The sequence below is a fragment of the Myripristis murdjan genome, chromosome 21, assembly GCF_902150065.1.
Source record: "Myripristis murdjan chromosome 21, fMyrMur1.1, whole genome shotgun sequence".
Classification (NCBI taxonomy): Eukaryota; Metazoa; Chordata; class Actinopteri; order Holocentriformes; family Holocentridae; genus Myripristis; species Myripristis murdjan.
Window position 1 is genome coordinate 32,163,799 of NC_044000.1, and position 10,000 is coordinate 32,173,798.

General features: G+C 42.1%; 1 protein-coding gene across 5 annotated transcripts in view; it reads right to left on the bottom strand.

The window, feature by feature from the left end:
* Positions 1–3,283: 3,283 nt before the first annotated feature.
* kansl1l (KAT8 regulatory NSL complex subunit 1-like) overlaps positions 3,284–10,000 on the bottom strand; it is a 44,083-nt gene continuing 37,366 nt past the window's right edge. For 3 of the 5 annotated variants that reach the window (XM_030081706.1, XM_030081705.1, XM_030081704.1), the window contains exons 14-16: positions 9,239–9,359; positions 6,127–6,408; positions 3,284–3,892 (exon numbers count right to left, since the gene is read on the bottom strand). In XM_030081706.1, coding sequence (XP_029937566.1) covers positions 6,157–6,408; positions 9,239–9,359 — 373 coding nt within the window. In that variant the 3' untranslated portion in view covers positions 3,284–3,892; positions 6,127–6,156. Of the gene's footprint in view, positions 3,893–6,126; positions 6,409–9,225; positions 9,360–10,000 lie in introns of those variants that run through there. The other 2 variants (XM_030081708.1, XM_030081709.1) reach the window with 2 other exon arrangements.

Genomic DNA, 10,000 nt, shown 5'->3' on the forward strand with positions numbered 1-10,000 from the left:
AACTCACAAATTTATGAGAAAAAAAACAAAACAAAAATTCTCTTAGATTAGTCGCAGATTAATGAGGGACAAAAATCACAAAAAAATCTTTTTTTTTTATTATTTTTATTTATTTATTTATTATTATTATTATTATTTTTTTTTTTTTTTGGTAAAGGAACAAAGAACCAAGCAGCAAATTCATTAAAGTGATTCTTTGTGGTTCCATGACCAAAAAAAGTAATAGAAAAACAAATTGTCTGAGTTTTTTTTTTTTTTCTCATAAATTTGTAACTTTATAGTCTCAGAGAATAACCAAGTTTTTTTTTTCTCTTAATATTACCATATTTCCCCCCCTATAATGGCCCTAATACGCTCTGGATCAAGTGGCATTTTCTCGATCCTGGTGATCTGCTTTATTCTGACACGTTCCTCCTCCCACATGGGGGTCGGCTGCTGCCTCCACAGCAGAAAACATCCCTTCATTCATTGCGTCAGTATCCTGAAACGTAGTTTTTCGCCCTAAAAACAAGTGAATTTCTCATTTATTTGAACTAGAAAATGAAGATCTGCTGCACACACAAAAAACCCATTGAACACACAGATATACATTAGGGAGCCACTGTCTGGGTATTCTGTGCACGTTTGCTTTGTGTTTCTGAGGAGCTCATAGAAATAGTAATTTATTTATTTTTTTATGTGTACCACACCAGTCAAGTCCTACTGATCCATGTCTGTGTTGCTGCCTCGTACACAGGGAGGCAGAGTGAAACTTTACAGCTGTCATCCTCATGAATCCTCTGAGCAGGATAGATAGATAGATAGATAGATAGATAGATAGATAGATAGATAGATAGATAGAAACTTTATTAATCCCCGCAGGGAAATTGCAGTGCCATAACAGCAGAAAAAACAGCCACACACAACACAATAAAGACAGTAAAACCACATTAAAAACAGACTAAGAAGTGCAGACTCCTCCTCCTCCTCTTCATCCTCCTGCTACTGGAACCTTCTGGATCTCTGGAAGTCCCGCCTGCCGGTTTGTATTCATTCATTAAATTATATGTTTGTTTGTTTGTTTGTTTGTTTGTTTGTTTGTTTGTTTGTTACATCAGCCTTACTTGGACAGGACTGTCCAGCACTGGAGGGAAAAAACACTTCCATTCAGTTTACATGCAACAAGATGCTGCTGGCCTCAACTGAGCAGATATCGAACAGCGCCCTCTAGAGTATTACTTGTCTAATTACAGCCTGTAGTGGTGGACAGTGTCAGACCCAGCCCCCAAGAGTACCTTGCTGCAGGCAAGGTGCTTCAAAATTTTATTTCCAAAAAAAAAAAAAAAAAAAGTATCAACCATTTACTTGCTGCTCCCAAGAAAACCATCAAAATATATTTTTTAAAAGCATTTAATCATCAATCAGGTGACATTGCATGTGTCTCTGTCTGAGGTGTGCAGATGTTCCCACTTGGTTTATATATGTTTTAAGGTTATGGATATGGAACCCATTTTCTGTACAATTAGTTTAGTTTATATAATTTCCCTGAGTTTTTTTTCTCCTGGACCAAGACGTGTGTGTGTGTGTGTGTGTGTGTGTGTGTGTGTGTGTGTGTGTGTGTGTGTGTGTGTGTGTGCACTGTGGTTGTGTTGGTTTGGGGAAATCTGGCCTCGTTTGTGCCTTTTATTAACACTCGTTTCATCATAAAATAAAATACACAAAATACACAGCCTCTGGAGCCCACCTTCATCTTTTCAAAATAAAGGTGTTTTGCTGTTTCCCACAAAAACATATTCAGTCATATTCAGCTGGGAGAGGGTTTTCATTATGAAGTCATTAGAGCATTTTTTTTTTTTTTTTAAGTCAAGAAATAACCAATTTGCTTCAGCAGACACTTTTGGGATCAGCATCCAGCTGAATGTGATGTGACTCTCCAAATCTGGGAATGTGGTCTTTGGACTCAAACTTAGTGTAAGGCAATTTCCTCTCTCTCTCTCTCTCACTCTCTCTCACTCTCTCTAACACACACACACACACACACACGCAGATGCAGATGAGGAGGATGACCTTGAGCACCATCTGCCCGTCAGGCCTCCTGCAGGATCTTACAGGAAGGAGCTTTTCATGTGTGATCAAAGCCCGGCTGCTTCCAGTGGGACCGCTGACACTCCAACCCTCCGCAGCGGCCTCGGGGCGGCAGCGGCCTCGGGGCGGGGTCGTCCCGCAGCGGCCTCGGGGCGGGGTCGTCCCGCAGCGGCCTCGGGGCGGGGTCGTCCTCCGCCGCCTTGCCTTTTTTTCTGACTTTTTTGAGGGAAATCAAATGTATCTGCTTGGGTCTCAAAGGGTTAAAATGTTTGCAGAGGAACAGCCAATGATTATACTTTATGTTTTTTTATGAAGAGCTGCATTCTGTCATGGACGGGATTTAAAATTTAGTTGAAATATACTTAAGTTAAATACTCAAGTTAAAGTAAAATGAATGATTAAAAAATACTTAAAAAGTGCACAGTAGATAGTTCCACCTCTTGCTGCGTCTCATATTTCAGCTTTTCATTTTTAAAATATTAGTTTTGTAAAAGTCGGTTGCATTAACGCTTCATTCATTACATTTTTGCTTCTTGTTATTTATTATTTATATTTATTTTAGCTGTATAATATTAATATTTACCGCTGCGACATCCATATTTCTCCATGGCCTTCACAGTTTCAAGTTATCTGGCTGTGACAAAAAGTGCATAATTCTTTGGATATTTATTGTTATAATATTCAGCGTGCAGCTCTGTGTTGTGTTGAGTTCAGGCTACAGATTCTGAAACTGGGATCCACAAACAGAGAAAGAAAAAAGGTTCAATGTTTCTCAAAAGACCAAGAAGACTTCTAATAAAGTGGTTTTCTTTCATAAAAATTCACATATATAAAAATTACAGCATCAACAAACAAGAAATCAAGAGTCTCACGTGTGAAATCAACAAGCACATGGAAATCAAGTACAATGTATATAAATATATTATAATGATAATAATAATAACGATAATAATACAGTGTTTCTAAGGACTTTCTATCACCTCTCTATCTTTTAATTATGTATCATTTAGTTAATTTATTAATCATTAACCCTCAAGGCTTTCTTCCCTCTGCTGCTCATTTTCTCTTCCATTTCTTGTGAGTTCATTCTGTTTTTTAATTATGTTAGTGCAAATAAATAAATGTAAATAAATGTCAGGACTGAAGCCGGGAACACCGCCTCCACATTTCCCCAGCGATAACTTCATGTTTGTTATCTTTATGGAACAAAAAGAGCACAACTCTTTGAATATTTATTTCAATATTCAGTGACAAATTCTGTAGTTATAAAGAAGAAGAGTGCTGTGTTGTGTTGACGTCTGGCCTCTCAAGCATTACTGATAGTTCAGCCGTGTCTAATAAAGTTAAAAAACAGAAAAAAAAAACAAAAAAAAAAAAACAGACTGGCAGTCCAAACAAGCAGCGGCCAGGCCAGGAACACTTCCAATAATGTGTTTTTCTACTTTCATAAAAAATAATCATGTATATATAAAAATTACAGCATCAACAAACAAGAAATTCAACTTGAAAAGCAGATGTAGATCAAGTATGAGCGACACAGATATGCTGTAACATTCAGTGTTTCTATATGAAGACGGCTATGAGAAAGAAAGAAAGAGTGACGGCTACAGACAGTCGGTGCACCTGAGGCTACGTCGGAGTCGTGCTGGTGGATTTGCTTGGTGCGGACGCGTCACGTGGCCAGCGGACAGACGAGCGAGCCGTTCGGTTCAAACTGTCCTGGTGACGCGCCGCTCGCCAATTCAAACTGTCCTCATGACTCGCAGAGGAAGTAATGAAGCCAAACCGCCGGAGACGTTTCCCTCCTGCGCCGGAGACGCTGAGGAATCTGCAGAGAACAGGAGGGAAAAACAATGTGTCCACATCGTGTGTGATCCACCTCTGCATCCAGATGAACGGCTTCATAACTAAACAAAGAACCTGTTCACTGGATGAATGAATGAATGAATGAATGAATGAATGAATGAATGAATGAATGCCTTGCTACATTAATGACTGGATGACTGAATGAATGACTGGGTGAATGAATGAATAAGTGAGTAAATGAGTGGCAACAACGACTGATTCTGATTGCTGTGTGAAAAATAATGACAAAGTCTCACGGGAAGTGATCGGAGGCCAAAATGACTCTTTGACCTGCAGCCAGAAAAACCTAAAAGTGTTAATTTTATAACGACATGAACAGAGAACAGAAAGACGATCTGAGCGTCTCAGTGAGGCTGGAATGAAACCGTGGTCTGTGTTTTCCAAGACGTGTCTGTCACATGATCCACTGTGTAAATCAGACAGCTTCAGAGCTGCTGGAAGTTGTATTTTTTCACTTTGACAGAGCCAGGCTAACAACTCCCATAGACTTCAACTCTTTATGCTAAGCTAACAGGAAATGCTAACCATAGGAACTGAACCACTGGACGTACAGAGGTGGAAACGGTGTCCAACATCTGGCCTCAGTCTGGGGACGTCGGAAACAGAGGATTTTGCTCAAAATGCTGGAGGATTCCTGTTCTTAAAACAATCAAGATCTGTGATCGACAACTTTGTCTCTTGGTGAAACACAAACTTCTTACACTTACATGACAAAAATAAAAAAAATAGTCAAGAAAGGAAATAATTGAAGTCTCCTCCTAGTCTCCTCCTGTCTGTAATAGAGACTGCTGTCACTGAGCTGGTGAATAACTATAAGTGCCTCGCTACAGTCCGAGGCAGCAAACTTTGTTTTGAGGATAGAAAATCTTTAATGATCATGTCTTTCCAAAGTCTTACGGAGTCTTTACCGCCTGCCTTGCTGCCTGGTCCGCTAACCTGAATGTTCAGGCTAAAAACAGAGCGATGACCCGGTTAAAGAGGCGAGCGGGGATTGTCCCTGTTACAATCTGCAGTTTGACCTCTACGCAGTCTCTTCTATACAGCTTCACTTTGATGATGATGAGGAGGATGATGAGGATGATGATGATGGCTGTGCTTCTTGCTATGCTTTTCATGCTTTGCTGCAGAATTGCTCTGGGAAAAAGAAATCTCCTTCCCCCCGGCGTCAGTAAAGACTTGAAGTGAAATGAATGAGCAGCACAGAGCGGGCATGAAGCAGCACAGCCACACTCCGTTCGTTTACATGCACAGTAATTTTCCACTATTATTCCAAATTTCTAATTTGGTACAGGTCATGTAAACAGCATGTTCTGTTTGGATATTCCTCACAAGGCCTTTGTTCAAATGTAGCATTTTCCCCGGCTGCTTCCTGAAAGTCGACAAGTCAAATAATCAGTTGGAAACCCCCGAGCGGACTTCCTCAAGTCCAGCAGTCGTGTTTTTTTTTTTGTTCTTTTAGGGAGTGGAAAAATATTAGATTAATATTACTATAATTGGATTAATTAACCAGAGAACTGTGGAGAACACAAGTTTTCCTTTCCTAGGATGGCGATGGAACAAATTGGCTTCAATTCATTCTCTACAGCCTTTCCCAAATCTAAGCCATAAATAACTTATGCCAAACCAAACCTTCAACAGTAAGCCAAACCGACCACCTAATATGTGACTTCATCATCCTAGGAAAGAAAATTGGCATGGAGGACAGTTCTGAGTGCTGGGGTCGACAGACTGAGGTACGAATCATGGAGTCGTCGTCGTCGACTCTGGATACTGCGAGTCAGGAACAGCCTTAGTATTTTCAGAGTAACACCTGTAGGATATGCTGATGATATTCAGGCTTTAGGAGCGTCCTCTGCTCATGTATACAGGAATATGTGTTATTATGCTGTTATTGGGGTTTTTACAGCAGTTTGCACCACACACACCACCTCTTGGTGCTTCACAGTCAGCTGTGTGTGCAGTAAACACACCAGCTAACAAACCATTTGAGATGCACCTTTTTAATAATGAGACTAAACAAATGAAGGTGGGAGGCTGTATTCGTACAGAATACACACAACTACATAGAAACAGGAATATAAGTGAAAAATCATCTTCATCAGTCATGGAAACAGCAAAGTGGGAACACTACTGTAAAAGCCACATTATTTTGTGCATGTGAATGGGTGACACAGCAGCTCTGCACTGTCTCCTCACCTGCAGGTTCAGGAGCATCACACCTCTGCCTCAGCTGCTGCTCAGGACGCTGCTGCTCCTGCTCTGGCCAGCAGAGGGCGCTGCAGCACCACAGCACGAGCCCAGGGACACATCGGAGCTGGGGTTGTTTATTGTAGAGGAGGAGGAGGAGCAGGAGGAGGAGGAGGAGGAGGCGGTGCTGGTGTCTGACCACTTGGCCGGGGCTTGTTCCTCCTCAGAGCAGAGATCGTCCTCCTCTTCCTCGGCGAGAGGAAACCGCCGCGGCTCCCAGGGCGCCGGAGGCTGCAGACACACAGCGACAGCAGGCGCATTTACACAGAACAATCAACACATGCATATCTTTACACTGACATGTTTTCATGTTTGTCATGTTTCTGTGATCATACTGTGCTTTTATCCTCAAGTATAAAAGAGGCTGCCAAACTTTTACACTTGCACACTTTTATTTATTGCCACGTTACAGTATTTTAGTATTTCACTTGATTTGACTTTGGACTTCCTTCATCTGTCCATGTATTTATGTGAGGGTTTTGTTAATTTTGTTTTTCTATTCTACTTAATTTCACCCTGTCTGTAGACTTTTTTATATTCCATGTGTTTTGCTTTTCACCCACTGATTTTGCTTCTAATGTTTGTTGTTGTTGGTTATTTTGTGATATGTCTTCTAATGTCTGATGTAAATTTCCTTCGGGATAACGATGAAGTTGAAGTTGCTGTTTTTTTGCTCCCCTGCTATCATGGTATAATTTGTGTATTATCATATCTGGGCCATTCATATCCAGTTTGGTATTTCCTCATTATTCAGTGCAGAGCAGTGTGTCAGTGTGGAACGTGCACAGAGAAATAAAAAACACAACACTTTGAATGTAATGTGATGTTTGTGGTGTTTGCATCAAGAGCTGAAAGAAAAGTGGCAATATATGATCTGACCTTCACTGCCCTCTGTTGGCCACCAGTGGGAACTACACCCACACTGACAAAAACACAGTTAAAGGTGAATTACGCAAAACTGACAGTAGTGAGGACCACTTCAATGTAATATTACATATTGCACCTTCAACAGTGAAAGAGACCACAACACTGTGTATAGTGATTCTGAAATTTCAATATCAGGTTTAGAAACATGATTCAGTTCATAACTGCTAATAATATAAACTATTATAAACTATTTCACACAACATTTCATCACATTTTTCTAAAGCTGTCTGGATTATCTGCCAATCCTGCTTCATGAAGTCCCTCCTGGCTGAGTCGGTGCTGTGTCACTGCTATTGATCTTCGGTCTTATCAGCCCCTGCAGATGCATTATGATCATGTTGTGTTACGGGGCAGGAAAACCCGGATTTATTTATCGCTGCTGCAGATGCCAAGACGGTGCATCTAATCACTATTTTCTCCACAGAGAGAGTTTGTGGAGGCTGCAGTCTCAGAGGAGCACAGCTACATCAAACGCTGAGCAAAGACTTCTGCTGCATCTGCCTCACACACACACACACACACACACACACACACACACACACACACACACACACACACACACACACACCAATACATCCATTGCTAGTCGTAGCTTCAGCAGTCATTCGGGTTCCTCAGTCACTCTGTCTCTAACAGAGCAGCTGTGTTTCAGCAGTTGTTTGTGTTTGTGGGACTTCCTGATCATGTTCTCTCCCATAACGAGGAACACTTCCTTTTCCAAGGACAGAAACAGAACACAATGCTTTTGGGAAAAAAAAAATCACAGGGGCTTAAATTATTCACACAAAACATATTTTTAAAAAAACAGGCGGTACACAGACTGCACAGCTGCTTTAAAAACAAATATTACTAAAAATAAGGCAGGTAAGTGGGAAAAGTAACATGGTGTGTCATTTTGAGAAATACTGGTGTACTGCTAAAGCTGTGGGCACGATACTGAAGACAGAGTGGATGTTAACTACAGAAATATAGAAATATTACAAGCGGTAGTGTGTGTGTGTGTGTGTGTGTGTGTGCGCGCGTGTCTGTCGCGTATCAGTAAATGCATCAGTCTGATATCTGATCTGTGAATTACGTCTGGATTCCTTGTTATATAAATAAAATATGATGATTGCTTGGTTGACTGATTGATACGGTATCAGCCTGGGATTTACATAAATGTAAATTATCCTGCCACATTAATATCCAGTTCAATCCACCAGAACTTTGATTTTTCCTGTTCTCATATCATTCATTTGTGAGTTGACCCCGGTCCATCCCAGCTTTGTGTCTGATCTCTGGGTGAAGCCGTGTGAGCGTTAATCAGAGTGTGTCTGGAGAGCTGGGCGAGCGGCGGAGCGGCCATGTTGGGGATGTTTGTGCTAAAGAGAAGGTTGATTAGGAGAATCCGGTTAAATCGCCGCTTGATGACTCATTCCTCCTCCAATCAGAGCCAAGTGGAGCAGAGCGCAGCAATCAGAGCATCATCAGCTGCGGCGGAGAGGAGACGAGTGTGTGTGCACACTCTCAAGGACCCATCAGGCTTTAAGATGAGGAAACACACACACACACACACACACACACACACACACACACTACAGCTACAGCTTTTCATTTCCTTGCAGCCTGTGAGAGCGCTCTCTCCTCCTGCTGGCTCTCCTTGAGTGCAAATGAAGCAGCCTCTTGTCAGGCTGAACGTTTCAGAGGAAAGCCTTTCAGCAGAGAGCGCAGGTTCAACTTAAATGATCATCAAGTGCACACACACACACACGATTCTCAGTCCTCCAGTCTTTATGGCTCCAGCTCTTCTGTAAAAACCCTCTCTACCTCTCACATCAACTCTCATCTTCCTCCCTCAAACCTCTGTCAGCCGTGATAGGGCCAGGCAATATGAACAAAATAAAATATGACAGAACCTTTGACCAAACACCTTGATATCGATATCATGACGATATCATAGGAAAGGTGCTTTCATAAGGGATTTACACACAGTCTTCTGCCAAACAATCCTCAGTAATGTGATGATGACCAAGCAGGCAGAGACAAATAAAACAGCCAGAGCAGCCTGATGACTTCAGGAAACTGTGATGCAGCCTTTAAAACCACATGCGTTTACCGTATCACAGGATTCCAGGGTGTCACCTGTGGTTCTCACCTGCCACTCCTCTGAGCTCAGCGGGTCCTCGGTGTCCAGCGGAGAGCAGCTCGACTCCACTGAGCTCTCCTCCCCTGCAGCGAGCGACCCCTCCCTCCCGCCGGACGGCCTGCTGCCAGACCTGGAGTAAAAAACAAGCACGCCCCACATTCATTTCACTGGGAGAGGTGTTTTGTAGCCCAGTTTCCCACAAGCTGAATGGATAAATGTAATATGGTGTTTTTTTTCCTTGAGCAAAATTTTAAACACTTCAGGTTCACTTCGGAGAGCGTATTAACGTTTATTCCTCAACTTCGCTTGTCAAAATTCAGTGACATCCAAGAAATCCCATGGCTCTTGGGAACCCTGGATGTCCGTGATTTGCATAAAGCAGCCTGGACCTCAGTTTTATGCAAATGACCTCGTGTTCCTCGAAGCCCAAGGCAAACACGACCAGAATGCCCTGCACAGCTGCTCACATACACACTGAGTGGGAGGTGTGGAAAAGACGTACCATCAGGTGACTGAGTTTATGTTAACACTTCCATATGAGTGAGGCCAGTGTGACACGGACATGTTTCTGCTCCAGGTTAACTCACACAGCACCTGATGCACTCTAATGTTGACAAAAACACTGAATGAACAGCTGGGATCATCATTTCTCTCCTATGAATTAGAAATAAGCTGCTCTCCCTTAGAAATGAGCTGCTCTCCCTTAGAAATAAGCTGCTCTCCCTTAGAAATAAGCTGCTCTCCTCAGCCACAACAGAGGCTGACAGACAC